The 21696-nt window shown below is 52.5% G+C and overlaps 1 protein-coding gene across 3 annotated transcripts in view; it reads right to left on the bottom strand.

Moving 5' to 3' along the window:
* Positions 1 to 1284: 1284 nt before the first annotated feature.
* ak8 (adenylate kinase 8) overlaps positions 1285 to 21696 on the bottom strand; it is a 45956-nt gene continuing 25544 nt past the window's right edge. For 2 of the 3 annotated variants that reach the window (XM_064354513.1, XM_064354514.1), the window contains exons 11-14: positions 21552 to 21641; positions 14146 to 14287; positions 1844 to 1924; positions 1285 to 1554 (exon numbers count right to left, since the gene is read on the bottom strand). In XM_064354513.1, coding sequence (XP_064210583.1) covers positions 1302 to 1554; positions 1844 to 1924; positions 14146 to 14287; positions 21552 to 21641 — 566 coding nt within the window. In that variant the 3' untranslated portion in view covers positions 1285 to 1301. The remainder of the gene's footprint in view (positions 1555 to 1843; positions 1925 to 14145; positions 14288 to 21551; positions 21642 to 21696) is intronic. The other variant, XM_064354515.1, reaches the window with a different exon arrangement.

The raw sequence follows: 21696 nt of genomic DNA, 5'->3' as shown, positions 1-21696 counted from the left end.
AACGCGTTCCAGCAGCCGTGCAAATTGACAGAGCACCGCCGGCGTAATCAACATAATTTCCACACACCCCCCCCACCGCCCAACACATTCCGTACTGCTCAACCGAACTACTCAGCCCTAACCCCCACGAGTCCATTTTAGCAAAACGCTGGAATAGGCCTTGAATGCGGCACGCGCCGATTCCCCACAGCATTTTAAAGCCAGATTGGCAGGCTGCAAAAATAAGCGCGATCCCGGGGAACGGACACGGATCGGAGGGACGGAGACCCCGAAAATTAAAACGGCTGGGGAAGTTCACGGCCCTGACAGCATAAACCCCCACCCCCACCCCCACCCCCACCCCCACCTCCACCCCCAATTCCACTAACATGCAACCTCCACCCCCCCTTGTGTGGAGTATTCAGAGGAGATTCATACCCCAGACTTCATCTGCGGTAATTAAACCGGCGTGCCGCCAGGCAGGCGTGTCGGTGTGGGGTTGTTAAAGCGAGCCGCGGCGGGAGGCGACCGGTGACCGGGGGGGCGAGCGGGGGGGTGAGGCGGCGCAGAGGCGCGGGCCGTCGATTATGGCGGCGGCGCCCCCGCTTCCCGCGGGCCGCGGGCGGCGGAGCGGAACTAACACCCCTCCTCGGGCTCGGTGCCGGAACAGGCTGCATTTTACTGCTACATTAATTAAACAAACTCGCGATTACGCGGGGGGGCCCCCGCTCGCCCTGTGCCGCCGGAGCGAGCCGGCATACGGGCGAGCGGTCGCTCGGTTACCGCCGCCGGGCTCCGCGACTCGACGCGCGCTCAGAACGGCGTTCCGCGCGCTCTCGCCCTCTCCCGTCCGCGTCCGCCATGATTAAACGAAGCAGGACAGGGCCACTGAAAGACGGTCCACTCGATACTGTGATTAGGAAAATAGAACGTGAGCCTGCGAGTTCGCTCGGTCGGAGGCGCTGGAGACCGAATGCCTTTCTGCGTACTGTCATCCATAAACGGTAAACATCGATACAGTCAAAGAAGAGTTTCGGGGTAGATGCTTAATTGTGATTTTTCAAAGATACACATAATATTTCACTTTCACTTTGTAAAAAAAAAAAAGAAGACATACATAATAATGTGTATATAGGACAAGCCAGTATCTTTGTTTGTGTGTGAGTGTGTGTACGTGCGCGTGAGAGTGTGCGTGCATGTGAGAGTGTGTGTGCGCATGTGAGAGTGAGAGTGTGCATGCATGTGAGAGTGTGTGTGCGCATGTGAGAGTGAGAGTGTGTGTGTGTTCATTCTGTAGGTTTTCTCCCCCCGTGTGTTCTCCATCACCACTGCTCTGGGGATGACAGGCGCCTGGGGAGCTGGCCCACCAGCCGGCTCTCCAGGGACTCCAGGACTGTGTGGGGGTCCTGCTCGCCGCTGATGTAGACGGCGTCGGGGTACACAGCCTGCAGGGCCGGCATGCGGTCCCAGAACTCGTTCAGCCGGGCCTGAACCAGAGCCTCCGAGTCCAGGGGGCTCTGCCGGAGCCGGGCCTGCACCTCTGGACTGGGGGCTGGTTTGTACAGGGAGTGGTACCTGGAGGGGGCAAAAGTAAAAAAACAAGTTTAGAAGGCCATGAAAATGACCTCTCCCTCTAGTGGTGAAATGTCATTACTGCGGTAGCCGCTCGATAAATGGATAAATCCGTGAGCCAGCCAAGTCACTCAGTTGGTCAATCGGAGACGAGGCCCTTTCAGCGGCTGCTTCCGCCGACGCAGCCAGGAGGCTGAGATTATACGTCCGAGTCTGAGTGGGAGGGGCGCGGGGCGAGCCCCGCGATTGGCTGCCGGGACACTCTGAGGCACGCGCACGCGGCGTTGCTCACCTCTCCCCGGTGACAGGGTCCACGGCCCTCAGAGCGACGCGCTCCAGCGCGACGGCGTCCATCACCTCCAGGAAGAAGACCCTGGGGAGAGAGAGGGGGGGGCCCGCACATCTGAAGCCTCATTCTTTATTCATTGGCCCGGCAGACGCCCCTCATCCCGCACAGCTCAAATTTAGCACGCTAGCCGTTTGCACCCCTGGATGTTTCAGCCACTGTGCGAGGCGTGGCCTCCCGTGTAGCAGAAGAGCAGAGCTGCAAGCACTGAGAAATCATTCTGTTTCCAAAAGTCTCAGAAAGCATGCATATACATATATATATATATATATATAGAAGTTGCAGACCTGGTTCATGGATGGGGCTTCAGGAAAATATAAGGTTTTACAAATGGATAAAATGTAAAAACACAAACTATGAAACTCACCAGGCCAAGCAAATAATAATAATAATAATAATAATAATAATAATAATATCCTGTAAAAGTGATTCCCTGCCTTCTATTTTCTCCCTGTGGTCATTCTGTGTGGAACACAAAACTCCGGGGATTCTAGGAGACAAATGTCTCTGGAATTCAGTCCACCTCCAGTCTCCATGCCATTCTCTGTCAGCTTCCTCACTAAATGAATTACAATTCTTCCCCTGAATCGATGCTGCCACCAAACTGAACACAGTGGCCGCCTGCACGCCCGCGTGCTGAGCGTTTCGACTGAGGCACACCGCTCCTGCGTGGCTGGGGGGGGTTTATTTACGCCCGGCGTGTACACGGCGCCGGGATCTACAACGCCGCCCTCAGCGCGTCTCCGCGGGGCTCGATCGCCAGTGTTACAATCGTCCCCGGTTTGGCCTGCTACACACTTCCACGGCTCTTCCTGAAAGCCTCGCCCTGCGCACGTTTCCATGGCGTTCCACGCGAGCCGAGCCTCGGCGGCGGCGGGCTCTTTAGGAATCCCCGCCCACCGGGCTTCTCCCTGCTGCTTGTCGCGCCGGGATGGGCAGGACACGCGTCCGACGCGCAAATAATCACCGCGGCACGAAGTCAAACAGCTCCGACTGAAATAATAATGAGCGCAGCGAGCGGGGCGATTCGCCCGAGCGGGGGGTCGCGGGCGAGGGGTCGGGGGCCCCACCCCGGGGGGGTCCCGCCGAGCGTTTCGAGCGCATGGTTACAGTAGGCGTGAACAGGCCTGCGCTAACCAGCTAGCTGCGCTTACAGCTGAATCCTCATCAAAAATACTGCCCCTAATCTGAGAAATTATTGGAAATATACCGAAACGTTACCCTGATAAAACCACATCCTCCTCAAATCCTTCTCAATCCCTCTATAGAAATGATTTTTGTACAATTTCATTTTCTGTATTACTGACTGTGTACTGGTCACAGTGCATACTGTATTGAATACTGGCTGCTTCCTGTATAAATGTCACAGTGCATACTGCATTGAATACTGGCTGCTTCCTATATAAAGGTCACAGTGCATACTGTATTGAATACTGGCTGCTTCCTATATAAAGGTCACAGTGCATACTGTATTGAATACTGCCTGCTTCCTATATAAAGGTCACAGTGCATACTGTATTGAATACTGGCTGCTTCCTATATAAAGGTCACAGTGCATACTGTATTGAATACTGGCTGCTTCCTATATAAGGTTCACAGTGCATACTGTATTAAATACTGGCTGCTTCCTATATGAAGGTCACAGTGCATACTGTATTAAACACTGGCTGCTTCCTATATGAAGGTCACAGTGCATACTGTATTGAATACTGGCTGCTTCCTATATAAAGGTCACAGTGCATACTGTATTGAATACTGGCTGCTTCCTATATAAAGGTCACAGTGCATACTGTATTGAACACTGGCTGCTTCCTATATAAAGGTCACAGTGCATACTGTATTGAATACTGGCTGCTTCCTACATAAAGGTCACAGTGCATACTGTATTGAATACTGGCTGCTTCCTATATAAAGGTCACAGTGCATACTGTATTAAACACTGGATGCTTCCTATATAACAGGTCACAGTGCATACTGTATTAAACACTGGCTGCTTCCTATATAAAGGTCACAGTGCATACTGTATTGAATACTGGCTGCTTCCTATATAAGGTTCACAGTGCATACTGTATTGAATACTGGCTGCTTCCTATATAAATGTCACAGTGCATACTGTATTGAACACTGGCTGCTTCCTATATGAAGGTCACAGTGCATACTGTATTGAATACTGGCTGCTTCCTATATAAAGGTCACAGTGCGTACTCTATTGAATACTGCCTGCTTCCTATATAAAGGTCACAGTGCATACTGTATTGAACACTGGCTGCTTCCTATATGAAGGTCACAGTGGTTATTCTACTACACACCACGTACTACCTGCTGTGGTACATATAGAGACATCTCTGGGGGACTAGTGAGGCTCTTATATTGAGTGGGGAGTGGGGAAGCAGCAGTTTGTTGGGTTCAATGTTTTACCACTGCTGTCATGCACTCCAAAATACAGCTTTACAACTGTGTGCCTGGGTAGCCTTGTCACTTGTTATTGTGTCTCTGTTTGTGTGTGTGTGTGTGTGCGCGTGTGTATATAATTATTTCTGGGGGAAATGGTATCTTGAAATTTTAATGAATATTTGTCTTTAAAAAAGAAATAATAACTACTGTGCAAAGCTATTAGAATTAATATTTATGCCACATGATGAAATATTCATAAACTTGGTAGAGGGAAAAAAAGATGATGGGGTAACAAGCGGTTTGAGGAGGGGGTTTTGTGTGTGCGTGTGTGTGCGTGCGCGTGTGTGTGCCTGTGTGTGTTTTAGACGGGGAGTGTACGAGAGGAATTTATTTATACTCGATTTGGTTTTACCCGACAGCTTGATGTTTTCAGACAAATGACATGTGCTAACAAGCAGCTGTCAATCACCGCGCGCTGTTGAGCGTTATGCGAAATGAAAATGATGGCGAGTGTGCACGCGCGCGTGTGCGTGTGCGTGTGCGTGAGATGGCGCACACACACACAGTCGGGGACAGGAGAGCGGGGCCTTGCGTCTGTTGAGCCGGAGCCAGAGACAGAAACTCTTCCTTCACCTCTTTCCTCCTCTTTGTTTCCAGATGTCTCCTCCGTTCCGGCTGATCCGAGCGGCTCCGTTCACCCGATCCACCTCTCCCGCCCCCCCCCCCCTCCCTCCTCCTCTCCCCTCTCTTCCCTCCTGTTCCATCTACCCAAATTAAGAAATTAATGAGGGATAGATTCTTTACAGACGGCCCCTGCAATGTTTACCACTGATTAAATTATAATGCGGGCCCTGCTGTATTATTTATAAGCCAATTAGAGGAAGTGTTGCTTGATTTGATGGGGAGCAGACACACAAAATACATTTAACTAATACAGAGCAAGAGTGGCGAGCGAGCGTGGGTGTGGGGGGGGGGGTAGAAAGAGAGGGAGGGGGGGAGAGAGAGAGAGAGAGAGGGAGGGAGGAGGGAGGGAGGGAGGGGATAGCGGAGGACGGGGCCAAAGCTGCCGATTGCCCGCGACTCTCTAGGATTACGTGGCTAATTGCCCTGCTTTATCTGCCTGTCACGGATAGCCATGCATATTTCATTGTTCCCAAAGACTTTGATTGTTTGCACTCGTGTCGGGGCTGTAACAAGCCGAGCACTGGCCAAACTGGAGTGTAGTTAAAGCCCGGCTCTTCAGGGGGGCGTGCTGTTGGGGGGACGGGGGGTTACGGGGGGGTTACGGGGGGGGTACGGCCGCACGGTAACCCCCCCCCCCCCCGCCACGGCGGGGTCTGGCGTAGCGGTCTGAGAGGAGGCCAGCTCCGAGGTCACCGCAGGGCAAACCGGGTTTTTGGCGTCGTTTTTCCAGCCGCACTGCCGCTCTTTATCAATTACGGCAAATCGGCATTGCCTGGTTCTGCATCGCTGTGCCGCTGCGCTCATTCACAACGCCAGCCACATTCATCACATCATCTTACACTGTCTTCAATGCAAACTGCTGTCCCGGAGAGAAGTGCTTCTAAGCAGTGCCGTGGGTCACCATTGCGTGGCTAACACAAATGCAGTACCGTACAAGGCTAATGACCTCGTGGATACTAGTGTATACATACTAACATATTAATACACAGTCATGTATTTCTATGATACACAGTAAATGATTTCACAAACTCATTCATGGATTTTCCCATACATGCAGCGAGATGGGCCGTCATAAGCAAGTGTGTCGACGCGCTCACGGATCTAAACCCGCAGATCCCAAACTGTGGCTCGCTGGAGAGGGTTGAGGCAGGCGACGCCGCACGCAGAAATAAGTCAGCGTATATAAAATACACCGTCCGTTGGCGTGCGGAGCACGGTCGGGCTTAAATGCTACACGCGCTGCACAGGGCACACGCAGCGTACACGCGGTCGCTACGGCGCGCGCTAGAAGCACTTCAATTGGACGGTGCAGGACGAGCGGCGGTCTACGGTTTCAGCGAGGAGCGGGCCCGGTAACGCCGAATGATTGATCAGATTTTGAAAGGCGAGCGGGACACTGGAGCGCGGGCACATCCTTAATTATCTGATGAGGGAAGATTATCTGAAGGGTTCCTTTTTCCTTTTCTCTCTCCTTTTTTTTCCTCCCCTGGGATCGAGTGGCGGCTTTTTACATGACAAAAGAGGAGAGCTCGCCGCCCCGAAGGAACCTCTCTCTCATTCGGATCGCCCCGAAAGCGCCTTCAGGTTTTTTTTTTCCGTGCGAATTAGGACAGCGAGGAAACGGGACCCGCGCTGCCCGCGGCCTTCCGAATCGACCTCTGCCCCCGCGGGGAGACGGACGGACGGACAGACAGACAGACAGACAGACACAGACATTCTGCAGCCAAAATAGCCAAATGCCATGTAAGTATAAACAAAGTATTTCACTACAGTATATTACAGGCATTTAGCAGACGCTCTTATCCAGAGGGACTTACACAACTTTTTTTACATAGCATTTCACATTGTATCCATTTATACAGCTGGATATATACTGAAGCAATGCAGGTTAAGTACCTTGCTCAAGGGTACAACGGCAGTGTCCTACCCGGGAATCGAACCTGCGACCTTTCGGTTACAAGTCTAGTTCCTTACCCACTGTGCTACACTCCGTCCTATGTATGCTATCTGCAGCCAAGCAGATAGTCGGGCAGCCGGGCGTGTTCTCATCCCAATGCACTGTGTGGCAGAGCCTCAAAAACATTCAAGAGAGGGAGGGATAGAGAGAGGGAGTAGAGTTAGAGAGGAGAGTCAACAGTAAAAAGGGGGAGAGGATGGAAAAGTAATAAAAGGAGAAACGGAAAGAAGGAAGCAGAAAGGAGAGAGGCCTCCTGTTTTAAAGTGGTCAGTGCTCTGGTACAGCAGGAATTACAGGTGTAAGCCAGGTGACAGCACAGGCAGACTAGCCGATCGCTGTGGACTTCAGCTGGGTTAAATCTGGATTAAACCCGAGCGTTAAAACCTTAGCGCGCTGACTAACACGCTAGCCTGCGCGCGCAGTCACGCGACTCTCTGTACTTAGCGTCTCACGGTAACCCCGCTAGCTCTGCTCCGCTGGGTTCCAAAAAGGTGCCGATCAGGCAGCCCTTCGGCAAGGCGAACAGAGGTTCGGCCCGAGCCTGACCCTGCCGGGGGGGTCCTGCCGGCTCCTGAGAACCTGCCCGTCGAAGGGGCCGGCGTGGCAGCGGCCAAACCGCCAAACCGCCAAACCGCCGCCGCCTCCTCTTCCCTCTCCGGTCGGCGTGGGCGGGCCCCGGTAACCGGATAGCCGTTAATTAATAAAGCTGTCAGGTAAAATGGCTGGCGCCCGGCCGTCCCCATCTCATCAGTAACATTATCACGCCGCCGCTTCGCCGCCGCCCCCCCCCCCCCCCCCCCCCCGGCCGCCGGCTCAATTAAGCTAACGATATGCAAACGAGGCCGGGGGGCCGCTAATGGAGCGAGGGAGACCGCTCAGACGCCCGCTTAAGGGGCCACTCCCACCCTTAATCGACTTCCGTAATTGGCCTTAATGGCGGAGGGCGAGGGGTCTGCGGGGAGAGGGGAGGCGGCGGGCGTGGCTCCGCTCGGCCTTTCCGCGCATCGAGCATCGAGCCGCAGGGCAGCCCGGACCCCGCCCTGGAAGACAGGCCCTTTCATTCGTCAGGGCTGCCACCTTCGCACCTCACTGCACCTAGCAGTGAGCGGCGCAGGCGATCATTCATCCTGAGTGCATGCATACGCCACATGCGGGAGTGCTGCCATTCATGGTGCTGCCACATTTCCTTTATATGTGTAAGCAACGACGGCCGCTGCTTCTGATTGGCCGGCCTCTGGGAATGCGTTATCTCGGCTCGGAGCGCGGTCGCCGCCGGACGCGTCGCCGGGCCTGAAACAGAGGGGCGGGGCGGAGAACGGGCGTCTGGAGCCCCGCCCCTCCCTTGCCTGAACCTGCCGAGCTGCACCCTAATACCCTTTCAGAAGAGCAAACAGAGCTCTTTCCCTCACTTCCCCACCTCTGTTTTCCTTTCCTCCTCGGCCGTTCCATTTTGGAAATTGGAGAAGGGGTTGAGGCGAAGGGTTTTTTCCGGCGGGGCGGGATGAGATAAAAGGCCGCTGGGCAAACAGAGGGGCGCGGGCCCCCCGATCGTTCACCGGGGGGGGGGGCGTCGGCCGCGCTCCGCTCCGTGTGATTGCGGTGGCGGCCTCTCCCGACGTGCGCCCCTGATCGCGCGCTTTCAATATTAATGCGCTCCTGCCAGCGCCCGCCCGGGCCTATTGATTTCCCCTCCGTTATATAATGGAGGCCCCGCTCCGGGTTTGAACAGGCACTGGCGTTCCCGGGGAGGAGAACGTCCCGTGTAATCGAGTGCCCTGCCTCAGATGTAATTGGATTTCCATCGGTAAAGCCGGACGACCCCTCTGGAGCCGGTGTGCGTGTGTGTGTGTGTGTGTGTGCGAGTGCCTGTGCGTGTATGCAGTGTGTGTGTGTGTGTGTGTGCGAGTGCCTGTGTGTGTATGCAGTGTGTGTGTGTGTGTGTGTGCGAGTGCCTGTGCGTGTATGCAGTGTGTGTGTGTGTGTGTGTGTGTGTGTACGTGCAAGTGCCTGTGTGTGTATGCAGTGTGTGTGTGTGCGTGCGAGCACTTACGCGTGTGTGAGTGAGAGTTTGGAGTGCTTTAAATTTGACCGAGTGCATCCGCTTTCCTTCTCCGTTCCCTGATTATTATTTTGCGATGTCGCGAAAGGCGCGCCGCTCTCCAAACAACCGCTTTCGCTGTCATTTGCTTTGCCGTCGGCTTTTCCCCCTGACGGCTCGCTGGGATTTGGGACGTAAACTGCGGGACGGGCCAAGACGAGCACGAGCGGCTCGCGGTTAATTGCGTTCGTTCAAAAAAAAAAAACGTCTGGCAGCTCGATTTGCGTCTCCGTCCGCACGTACGCAACCAATCAGAGCGGTCGTCTGCAGACGTGCCCTTTAGCCCTGTCCCTAATACGAACTGCGCAGGAGACAGAGAAGCCAATGGCAGCCAGCCGACGGGTCGCACAGGCCCTGCGTGGCAGCGATCGCTCCTGCCCTTTTGTAATGTCAGAAATGCCAAAATCCCTCTTTACGGGCTTCTATTGACAGGGGTATTAGGATACGAGCGGGCGTATTTCAGCAGTTAGAAATGTCATTTCTGTCAGCTCTCTGTCGTCAGCTGAACGCCTGTATTGAAATATTTTTTTTTATAGTACGTGACAGCTGAATCGAATGGTTTTTTAACGCTGGCCTTTTTGTAACCGCGGCAGTATCTGAGACGCAGACGCGACGCCGCACTTACGAAGGCCGTGCGCTGAAAGCACCTGCGTCCTGTCACTCGTGAGAAACGGACTAAACCGCTCTGAAATCCAGAGAAGCCTCTTGTCTCTGAACGTGGAGCGTTTCGCTTCCCTTTCGCCGGCTCTAGGCCCCCCCGTCCGGGCCTTTTTTTTGACGCTCTGCGGTCGCTCCTGTTCCTGATAGCGCTTTTTCTAGCGGTTTTCCGGCGCTTTCCGCCGTTAGCCGCCCCTCCGTTACCCGGCGCGGCGTTGGGGGCATTCCTTATTAATGCGCTCCGGATGAGAGGATCCTTCAGCTCCCCCCCCCGCCCGCCAGAGAAGGAGTGACAGCGAGCCTCCACCGCCCGAGCTGCCTGGAGCCCGGTTTAGGGTTTTTACGAGGAGGCGCGGCCGGGGGGGCGTGGCCAACGGGGACACCTGCGCCTCCGGGGGAGGAGCGAGGTGAGCCGCAGGCACCTGTGGAGAGGGTGCACAGCGCCACCTGGTGGGGAGCGCTCGTGGTGCAGGAGAACAGACGGAACTAAGTAGCTCCATTTGCTTAAATGGCCAGGTATCGTTCCACTTCGGCGGTGATAAGTGGATAGGACACAGTCAGCCTTAAGCATACAGTAGATAACCTCAGAGATACAGTCATAGACTGACCTGTCAACCATAAGGGGCATTAAGGCCCACTGATAAAGAATAAAACTCGGATGAGTCAATAATGTTCGACAGAAACAAAAAAAATCTCAAGTTTGCAAAAGGGCAGAGATAGCAGAGTTACTGAAAAGGAGATCCTTCATAAAGCTAACATTACAATTACTGCTGTTTGATGGTTATTATCTTAAAACAAGTTTTAGCTACAAAATGAAAGCAGATTATTTGTAAAATAAAGCTAAAATAGTAATTACAATTGATAAAGGATTCCGATTTTATAAATTTGTGTTGCTGTTACTTTTAGCTTTATTACAAAAATGTTTTACCCTCAAACATCTCAGTTCAGAAAGCCCAACATTCCAGATGCTTTTTTACATCTGAGGTTTGTCTGAAATATCTGGATGAAGGGAGCAAGGGAGGCGGGAACCCATTCTGGCTTCACTGAGGCGTTGTCCTGGTAACATCACCGAGAGCATGCGATTGGGGTTCACTACAGGAAGCCCACACCTCCCCCAGGAGTGGACCGCTCCTCTCGGAAACGCTCAGGAACGGTTTCCATTTCCCTTTCCGCCTCGAAACCCCCAAACCGCCTCATCTGAATGAGTTCCGTTTAGAACGGCAAGACCGAATCGCACCCAAATCATGTGACGGGCCCAAAAACCGGGACAGACGACGCTACGCTACCAAGCGCGCCCGTTCCACCACCACCGACGACCTCACCCCGTTTGCCGCCGAGGCGGGTAGTAACCTGCGAGGCGGGCCTGCGCCATCCCCCCCCTGATCAGGTATTTGGGGTAATTGCGGCCCCGCGGTGCTTGGGATGCCGCGGCGGCGGATTGGGCGAGTTAAGCCCCCCCCCCCCCCCGGCTCGCTCGCCCTCCCCTCCCCGCGGCGGTGGGCGTATGAATATTCGGCGGCACGCTTAGCAAACGCGCGGCGGCAGGGCGGGGGGGAGGGGGTCGATGGCGTAGCTTTGGCTGCAGTAATGAGGCCTAATCCCTCGCTGATACCGGCCCTGTTTAAACAGCTCCTGCACCAGTCGCCCAGTAATGGAGTAATTAACCTCCGCGCCCTCCCCATCAACCCCATCGCTGCTTACCGCCACTGAGAGAGAGAGAGAGGGGGAGAGAGGGAGAGAGAGAGAGGGGAGAGAGAGGGAATGAAATGGAGAGGGTGTGACAGAAAGAGAGAAAAAGAAACAGGAAAGAAATAGAGAAAGAGCAGGTGAAAGGGATGGACACGGAATGAAGAAACAAGACGAGATCGAGAGGGGAACAGACAACTGACAGAAAGGAACAGAAAGAGAGAGGCAGAGAAGTGAGGAGAGAGTTGGGAAGAATGAGAGAATTGGAGAGAGAAAGTGAGAAACAGAGGGAGAATTAGAAAGAATTAGAAACAAAAAGAGAGATAAAGACAGGTAGGCTGGGTCTGAACCCCACAATCGCACATGCTCCGTTTCATATTGTTGCATAACATCATTGCATCGCTCCGCGCGTTATGATGTCATTATCCCTCATTGCGGCCACCCAGCGATGTGCGCGACACCGCATCGAGTTACAAAATCACCGTGGCGCAAAAACCCCTTCACCAGAGTCCGCGCAGCTCAGCGCAGCGCGCCTCGACGTCAAACCGAAGGCTCCCAGCGTTCTTGCGCTCTGCGGAGAGTGAACCGAGTGTTTACATGGGGGTAAACACGGGAAAAGACAGACGGAGGAAAATAAAGATCCTCAACACCGCAACGGCAGACAAAGCCTTCGTGGTCAGGACGCCTGCTGCTCATCGAGACGGATGAAAGCTCAGGGAGCGAGCGGGGAGTCAAACTGTCGAAATAAAGACGTGATGTTTTGAGGCCGAGCGCTCGCTTTCCCCCCCCCCCGCGGGGACGCATCAGAGGTCGAGGAGGCGAGGAAAACCCCTCCCACGCGCCGCGCGTGAGGAAGGCGTAACCACGGCGCGGGGCTCCCGCACGCGCCCCTCTCAGCCTCCCGCCAGGGACACGTTATTCTTTCAGAGTTTGTTTTTCCCGCCTACGTGAGTTTTCTCCCAGTGCGTGCGCGCGTCTGCGTTACATCTGTTTGCTCTCTCTCTCTCTCTCTCTCTCTCTCTCTCCCGCGATCCCCCACGGACCGCGATTCCACACTTACCCAAAATCCAATTTCAGCAGCGGTGGGGACTAAAGACCTGTTCTTCTCCAGCGAGCACACCCCCCCCCGCCACTCCCCCCAACCCCCCCAGGACCGACAGACTATCCGCCACCCTCAGCAGCCACGCGGGAGGCTACGCGCAGGCCTAGCCCCCCCCACCCGTATTTTTCTTTTTGCCAGTTGTTTTAAACTGCACGTCGCGCCGCGCATGCTAATCGCCATTCGCCACCCGCGCGGGGAGAACGGCGGTGCGGCAGAGCCGGGGCCGGCTGAAGAGCGGCAGGTCCGTCGCGTCCAGCCCCCATGCGGCCGCGCCGCGCCGCCCCAGCGCCAGAGTCTCCGGCTGAACCGCGCCTCCCGTTTTCCCCGAGGGACCGGCCAATCGCGCGTCCCGCTGCCACACACAGCCTGCCAATGACATTCTAATGCTATTCTGACTGCATATCCTGCATATCTATGCATCGCCCTTCAGGTCCGCGGAATCGCTTTCCCATTTTTAACCGAGTAGACTCAAATGATTTTTTTTTTTGTTTTTGATTTCCCCCAGTAAAATGTCAATGCTTGACAGCCTGACTCTAAGTGCTGCTATGCTGAACGAGGTTTGACTGAAAGAGATTGACATGGGCCAAAACTAGCGGATCCTGGGCAACAGGAAATAAACCGTGCTCGGTGATGGCGCCTCACTGACGTGACCAATCAGGAGCCTCTCCTCAATCATCCCCACCGATGACCCTCCCTGTTCCACAATCCTCAGCTCCTCATGAGCTACGGTGGGGGCACTTCAGCACAACACATTTGAATTTCAGCACATGGGACACAATCTCCCTCTCTCCCTGTATGCAAAAACAACAATACTACCTTTTTAAAAGGCTGCACAGAATTTAGAAAATGCGAAGAAAAAAAAAGACAAAATCTATATTAATACCACAAATAAGAACAAACCAAGCTGTCACATCGGCTTATGAAGCTGTGTTACTCTATTTAGCTCAGACACCTGCATTTTAGTTCAAATAACTGAAAGACTGTTTTATGCTCATTAGAACAGTGCATATTTCACTATTTTGGTCTGTGTTAGCTGTTCAGAAAGGCTCCTCTGGGTGAAATAAGCACCTGCCCTTGATGCCTGTGTGTGACTCCGACATGGGTGGCAAATTCACTGTCTGTGCATTTCAGTTGTCATTAGTGACTAATGCTGTCAGTTAATGTTGCCTAAACACTGACAAAACCTCTGTTCTTAACCCATTTAAGCCTGCGGGCAAATAAAGTTGCCAAAGTCTCTACCAATCTTTTTCCATCTGTGAATATTTTTTGGATGACTATAGATGCTTTAAAAAGAAATCTCTGGGAAAAATCTGAGCATTAATGGGTTAATCCACCAAGACCAGCAGTCTGTTGGGGGCAGGCACCAGGTGATCAGTAGAGAACTGCAAGGAACTGCAACATGTCCACCCCATGTTGGTGTGACCCATGTGGCAATACATTCTTTAAGCATCCATTGTTACAGAGACTAGAGAAATGGGAGAATGGGACTTCATGAACCTGAAAATGGGTGGAGCTACTGTGTGCTGCCAATCGACCTCTAGCTCCTTTGAACCAACCAAAAGACTTTTTTTTCTCCACAGTAAAGCTGTGAATATGTCCTGATATGAAGACGTGTCTCATTTTTCCCAGTTCACTACGCTGCTATCTCCTGTCACCGGTAGAGACGTTACCTGGACGGGATGAACTTGGACTCCTGGAGCTTCTTGGCCTGTTCCACGTTGCGGGGGAATCCGTGCAGCACCCAACCGCGCGTGGTACAGTCCAGCCTGCTGAGCCGCTGGGTCAGTATCTGGAGCACCGTGCTGTCAGGTACTGGGAAAACCAGACCACAGGTAAACCAGATCAAACAAGGCTGTTACCTGAACTGCACAACATAACCAACAGCCAAAAAAAACCTGCCTATTGCTAAAAAAAATATATTTCCATACAATTATGCCAAACCAGATAAACCTGGTTGTACAAGATATTTACATGAACTATGTGACATAACCAACAGCCAAAATAAATACCTGCTGCCAAAAATGTGTATTTAAATAGAATTAAATGATTCTGTTTATTTGCTATTTTTATAATATCATTAAAATTATACATTTTGAAAAGCACATTCCCAATACCATGTTTTCGCAGCTTGAAAAACAAAGAATGGTGCTGTAATGTCAAAAGGTACATATATTTTTATCTCAGTGATTTGTTCTGGCTTTCTCAGGTTTTCATACTGGAGAGAATGCTTAAAGAAAATCACATTTCAATCGTGGAGTATAAATAGAGTGCCTTTCCTCAAAAAAAGGTAGAAAGGAAATTAAAGTTTGATCACAGAGGGGATCGAAACCTGCCTCTGTGTTATCTAAAGGAAGAGGAAATTATGGATGTTCAGAAGTCTTGTGTGAAAAACTTCAAAAGAATCCCAGGAAAACCTTCTGAAATGCACAAACTAAATTCTCATACCTGCCCCTCTCATTGCGCGCACACGCACACACACACACAGACACACAGACACACCCACACACAACTTCAATGCAGAGACAAACAAGAATGTTTTGGCATCTCTAGCGCCCTCTAGTGATCTGGAGAGAGAGAGGGTGGACAGGGGCACAAGCTGTTGGACAGGCTGAATGAAATGGCTGCAAACTGTCCATTACACAGACCACATACCTGTGCCTACCACACATCCATATGAGGCATGGGCATATACATGCAAACACGTGCACACACAAACACGCGCGCGCACACACGCATGCTCACACGAACCCATAGACTTGTCGGTATTGGTTTTCCCGCAAAACTACCCTTTTCCTTTCATAAAGCATCGCAAAGGTCCGTGCTGCTCAGTCTCCGTCTTGCGGAAGCGCTTTCCCGCCAGAGGGCCGCAAAAACAGCAGCTCGCGTCCCGTGCCTGTCGCGAGCTCAGCCCAACCGGCAGGTAACCCGCTACAGCGCAATACCAGAAGACGGCGGAGACGGGGGAAAAAAACCGAAACAAAATGCGCCCCGTTTCAAAGCGCATCGAACGGTAAAATGCGTTGCTGGTTTTTTTTTTTTTTTTTTAGAGCCAGGAAACATTTTGACACCACACTGCAACATCAGGGGAGAACAGACAGGAGAGAGTGGGGAGAACAGACGAGGAGAAATTGGAGCTGACAAGCCAACACAGCGCACTGGCAGGCACACACCACAACAATCGCCTCAGATCTACAGACATATTGGGCTTGTCGACAAGTCTTGATTCCCCTCTTTATCATCGACGGTACAGCTAGGGGGAGGGAAGGAAATCCTATAGCTGAAAGCTTACTACGCGCACACATCCGTGTTGTATCAGAGGGGATTCTTGGAGGGAAACGATACAGGAGAAATTTACCTCAGAAACAGGTTACGTAGCAAACCGCATTTGCCGGGACACAATATTTCCTGGGATCACTGCTATTTAAATAGGGGAGAAAAGCTCAGTAAACTAATTGTTGTATGAATCTAGACAAGTAGACATATTATACATTTGGATTTTTTGAAGATTGGTCCTGCATGCCCTTTATCATTATTAATATTTAAAAAATTAAAATAAAAAATCAGCTAGCCCCAGCCTTGCAGGCTACATAAGAGAATTGTTTATGTTGATGGCAACATCAGTAAGACTGGGGCGAATCAACTAACATTCACTCCTTACCAGCTTTGGGGGGTGGGTGGGGTGGTGGGGGTAGCTTAAGGGGGGCTGGGTGGGAAGGGGTATTAACAGGAAAACCGGGGAAAGTAAGAGGTAGGTAGCGAGAAAAACAGAAAAGGTAAACATAAAGAGAACGGGGTGAAAGGGAAAAAAAAGAATGTATTTTCTATGGAAAAGTGAGCGGCACCCGGGAGGTGGGGGGTGGGGGGGTTGGGGGACTGAGGCTGGTGCAAAATTAAAGTCGACGGATTCAAACTGTCCAATTTCCACATCAAACGCACCTCGGCTCCCTGCTCCTACAGAAGTGGCTTCAAACACTGCGCAGCGCTGGAACAGGATTCTTCCCCCATTCCCCCCCCCCCCTACACCCCCACTCCCTCTCTTTTCATAATGCTATTTTTTTTATTTTCTTAATAATCCCGGTCTCTAAATCCCCTAAGCACTGTACTGGTTACACTAGCCGCTGTCTCTCCCCTGCCTAATTATACCCCTGTGAGTCTATTAATCAACTTGTAAATTATTTAAGGCGGAGAGCTTCTCTGCCTGAAACTTGCACCGAGGCTGAGAACGAGGGAGAGAAAAGGAGAGGGGAGAGACGGAGGAAGAGGGAGAGAGAAACCTTGAAACCCAGAAAGGGGGATAGGAAAACAGAGAACGAGCGAGCGAAGGGGGAGAGAGACGAGTCTTCAAACGGCGCCGGGTCCCCCAGGACCACCCAGCTCCTGTGGCTGAACGCTCAGGCCAGACGGAACCCGCTCAACATTTTACTTTTAGTTTTTTTTTCTTTTTTTTTTTTCGTTTTAATGTACCTTGTTTTAAACAGACATTTTTATACAGGCGAGAAGACACAAACTCGCAGAGGGACGGAGCGGGAGGAGGGAGGGAGGAGGGAGGGAGGGAGGGAGGGAGTGCGAGGGAGGAAGCTGCCGGGGATGGAGTGGACGTGTTTTGAGTGGATTTGACACTTGAGCCCCCGCTTGGTTCTCCTGTGCAGGGAGGCACGGCGGTTGTTAATGCCATGAATCTCTACGCTGCTTTGTCTCCCCGCTCACACTGCCTGACAACTGAGAGAGAGAGAGAGAGAAACGGAGAGAAAGAGTGGAGAGAGTGTGAGAGCAAGAAAAAGGCAGAGAAAGAAAAGGAGAGCGAGCAAGGCAGAGGGAGAGAGCACGAGAGAGCAAGAGAGAGGTGTGCAGCCCCACAATGACTCCCATGTCCACCTCCCAAGTTAAACAGGAAGAAAAAGGAATTGGCCCGCTCTGAAGAGGGATCATTATTTCTTAAGGCAGTTACTCCTACAGGACCGCGGTGTTTTACTCTGATACTTACGATATTACGATCGGGTGGAGGCGCGAGGCAGGTGAAGGAATAAGCGAGAGAGGCGTAGATTAATTCTGCACTACGGTTCACCTGCCCTCCCCACCCGCCACCCCCCACCCCCCGTTTCCCTAGCGCCGCTCGGCTAATAAGCTCCCCCCCGCCGGCCCCCTGCTGCGGCTCTCGATAGGCTCTTACCGCCGCGCTACCGTTCGGCTTCTCATCTCCGGCCTGTCATTATGGCCGTTACGCTACGGCACTGCGGCTGCGTTAGGTGCGCCTGTGTCAGAGCCAGCGTGCTTATGCTGGCGTTAGCATGCCCGTGTCGGCGCGGCTGAGTGAGCGTACCTGCGTTAGCAAGGCTGTGCTGGTGAGCCTGCGCTGGCGTACCTGTGTCGGCGTGCAGGCTGCGTGCCTTCTAATTTGAGCACATGCGTTAGGTAGCGTATGTTCATTAGTGGCCTGTGTTAGTGTGCAACCAGTAATGAGCCCTGACAGCGTCACGATGTTAAGGATCCTGTGAAGCTGCGCTGTGTTAATTTGCCTGTGTTGGTGCACATTAATGTGTGCCTGTGCTAATATACCTGTGTTAGTGTTTTTTCTGTCATTATGCCTGCGTATCTGTATCTGTGTTGCTGCGCCTGTATCAGCAGTGAGCCTGCGTTTTAGTACACCCCTGTTAGTGCCCGTCTGTATCGTAATGCCTGTGTCAGTGTAAGCACTACACGCCTGTGTCAGTATAAGCACGACATGCCTGTGTCAGTGTAAGCACTACGTGCCTGTGTCAGTGTAAGCACTACACGCCTGTGTCAGTGTAAGCATTGCCTGTGTCAGTGAAAGCACTACACGCCTGTGTCAGTGTAAGCAATACATGCCTGTGTCAGTGTAAGCACTATGTGCCTGTGTCAGTGTAAGCATTGCCTGTGTCAGTGTAAGCATTGCCTGTGTCAGTGAAAGCACTACACGCCGTGCAGTCAGATACATCGACATACATTGCCTGTGTCAGTGTAAGCACTACAGCCTGTGTCAGTGTAAGCACTACATGCCTGTGTCAGTATAAGCACTACACGCCTGCGTCAGTATAAGCACTACACGCCTGTGTCAGTGTAAGCATTGCCTGTGTCAGTGTAAGCACTACATGCCTGTGTCAGTGTAAGCACTACATGCCTGTGTCAGTGTAAGCACTACGCCTGTGTCAGTGTAAGCATTGCCTGTGTCAGTGTAAGCACTACGTGCCTGTGTCAGTGTAAGTTCTGTGTCAGTGTAAGCACTACGTGCCTGTGTCAGTGTAAGCACTACGTGCCTGTGTCAGTGTAAGCACTACGTGCCTGTGTCAGTGTAAGCACTACGTGCCTGTATCAGTGTAAGCACTACATGCCTGTGTCAGTGTAAGTTCTGTGTCAGTGTAAGCACTACGTGCCTGTGTCAGTGTAAGTTCTGTGTCAGTGTAAGCATTGCCTGTGTCATTGTGTGATGGTGGCCCTGTCAGCGAGGCTCCGCCCACGCCTCATTAGGCCCGAGCTCCGGGCGTGTCAGACGGCAGGCCCCCGTGAGCGGCGTGGAGCGGCGTGGAGCGGCGGGCCTCGCAGGGATGTTTATTAAATTAATAAGGAGCCGCCCGAGGCGAGGGGCGCGGAGGGGCGCGGGCACGCCGGTGATTGGCACGCGCCGCGCCACGGCGTCCCCTCGGGGGCGGCTCCGTTTGCTTGGGCTAACCGGCCGTGACTGCGGAGAGCGGGCGGGCCCTTCCTCTCCCCTCCCCTCCCCTCCCCTCCTCTCCCTCTCACTCCCTTTCCCTTCCCCCCGGAGACCCGAGGCGGAGAGCGTGGCGCGTCCGCGTCGTACGGGAGACGCGTGCGGTGGATTAGCGCGCGACAAGCGCCTCCCAGAAAGCGCGATGGGAACGGCTCGGGCCTGACGGCGGTGGCGGTTTCTGATTAGCCGCGGGATTCAGAGTTTAGCACGTTTCTCCGCAGACAAGCGACTTGGCGGCTTTTCGAAGCGAGGCGAGGCGTGCGTGCCGCCCGGTGCCCTGCGCTTCAGGGGGAACGGGTGATACATACTGTGTTCTGCTCTGAACCGGTCGGTTTCATTTGTTTGAATGGTGTTCAGGCTGGGTTTGTGTAACCAAGGTACCTGTGAGGCGGCTGCATGTGACAGCTCCTGCATTTGACGGAGGGGACAGGCGTGCTCTCGGACTGATGTTAGGGTTAGTCAGAGGTTAAAGGTCAAAGGTTTCGATGGTTAATAACCCAGGTATTGCAACTGATCAACCAGACAAGTCAACTAAATATACGTAATACTGACAGTACTCCGCTGAAACAAAGCTGAAACATTTCAAATTATACGCCTGGCCATAAGCAAGCATGGAAAGTACTGGAAACTCGCACAAAAAACTACTGAAGTCTTACAAAGCCCGTTGTTCAGGACAACTAAACAGAAGAGATGCGAGTCAACTATCTTGTCAGTCTAGTCCCCAAGAACATCTGCAGTAAATGGGGACGTACACCTTTTTCATTATAAGTGAATGTTCCAGCCGATTATGATTGTGACTATTACCATCATTTTGTGACTGAGTAGGATGATTATAATTCATTTATCAAGTTCAATATTGACATCTGTAAATTCTTCGTACTAGCCAGCCGTATAATTATGAAGGCTTCGTAACTGCCGCTCTACAACTTTACAACACTCTGTGGCCTGAACACAAGCAGCTGTGTTCTATAAAAAAAACAGTGAATTAGGCAGAGCAAGAACCCAAATCCCGAATTCTGCAAACCCAAAAACAAAAATAAACCGAGAAAACTTATCATTAAAATATAAACTTCAAAAACAAACAAGACAGAACATAAACAAAAACAAAACTAGACAAAAAAGCTTCCGCCGGCGACGCCCCCCACCCCCCATCCCCGCCGGCCCTCGGCTGGCGACTCCCCGGAGCGGAAAGGCTTGGCGGGATCATTTGCATGCGCGCGGAGCGGCGGGACCGTCGCCGGGAAGGGAAGGGAGCGGGAAGATCCCGTTTTCATGTGCAAATCACAGCGGCGCCGCCCAACACCCTTCATTACTATTTCATCAGCCCGGAGACGGCGTCACGTGACCGCGCGCTCCGCCCGCCCGCCCGTCTCCGCGGACGCCCAGAGATTCTGACACCCCCCACCCCCCACCCCACCCCAACCCGCCGTGGGAACGGGTGAAGCGGCGCGCGGGTTCGAGCCGGCTCTGCGCGGGCTGTGACCGGTTAGCGGCGGCGTTCCGCGCGCTAATCTTCCTGTGCGTCGAAATCATCGGGGGCCAGCTAGTTTTGGGAAGGGAAGGGGGGAGTCAGGGTTGGGAGAGCGAATGAGCAGGCTAGTGGAATTACACAAGCTATCGAACAGGGACGGCTGGGCGACACAGGGAAACGGCCGTCTCAGGAGAGGAGGAGGAGGATCATGGAGGGACGGAGCGCCCTTGTGCTGCAACACCCAGTGAGATGGTCACCACACGATCGCCGGGCCGATGGGGACGGACACTTAAAGTGCAGCTGCAGTATTAACGTGCTTCTGAACACATTCATAGGGACACAAAGTTTAAAGAGAGTGTTATACTGGGAATAAGCTGACACTTCTCACTGGGGAATTTTTACTTCATTCATTCACTCGCTTTTAGGGGTTCAGGCCAATTTTCCTTCTCTAGACCACGTTTGAGATAGTTATCTGTAAAAAGTGCTTTTCAATTGATTTTAATTTTGTTTCATGGGCCTTCACTACTATTTGTTATCTGCCCTCATTGACCAATGGCACTTGTTGTTCTGAGGGCTACTTACCCAAATGTAAAAAACCAGACAGACTGAGAAGTATTTAGCTGATTACCTCATCAATACATCTATTTGTGCTTGCATGGATTCAGAAGGCCCTTGAATGTTAAGTCTTATGAACTACTACTACTAATAGTAGTAATAATAATACTCATTTTTCTTCTAAAGATTACAAATCTGGCCTTCTGGCTCACAAATGCTTCTCTCAATCCCTCACTCTGCACGCAACCTCTCCGGTCTGGTTGGGAACGCAATCCCTCACTCTGCACTCAACCTCTCCGGTCTGGTTGGGAAAGCAGCCACACCTGGCTCCCGGGTCTCCAGGTAGGGCGTAATGAGCTCGCCCGTCTCGGCCTGGTCCGCGGCCGCTGCCCTCAGAAGCTGCCCACAGCAAACTGCACGGGAGCGGGAGAGAGAGGGGGAGAGACATGAAAGATTCAATAAAGGGAA

The sequence above is a fragment of the Anguilla rostrata genome, chromosome 10 (genome assembly GCF_018555375.3).
Source record: "Anguilla rostrata isolate EN2019 chromosome 10, ASM1855537v3, whole genome shotgun sequence".
Classification (NCBI taxonomy): domain Eukaryota; kingdom Metazoa; phylum Chordata; class Actinopteri; order Anguilliformes; family Anguillidae; genus Anguilla; species Anguilla rostrata.
The sequence above is the reverse complement of the archived record's forward strand: the minus strand, read 5'-3'. Positions and strand labels throughout refer to the sequence as shown.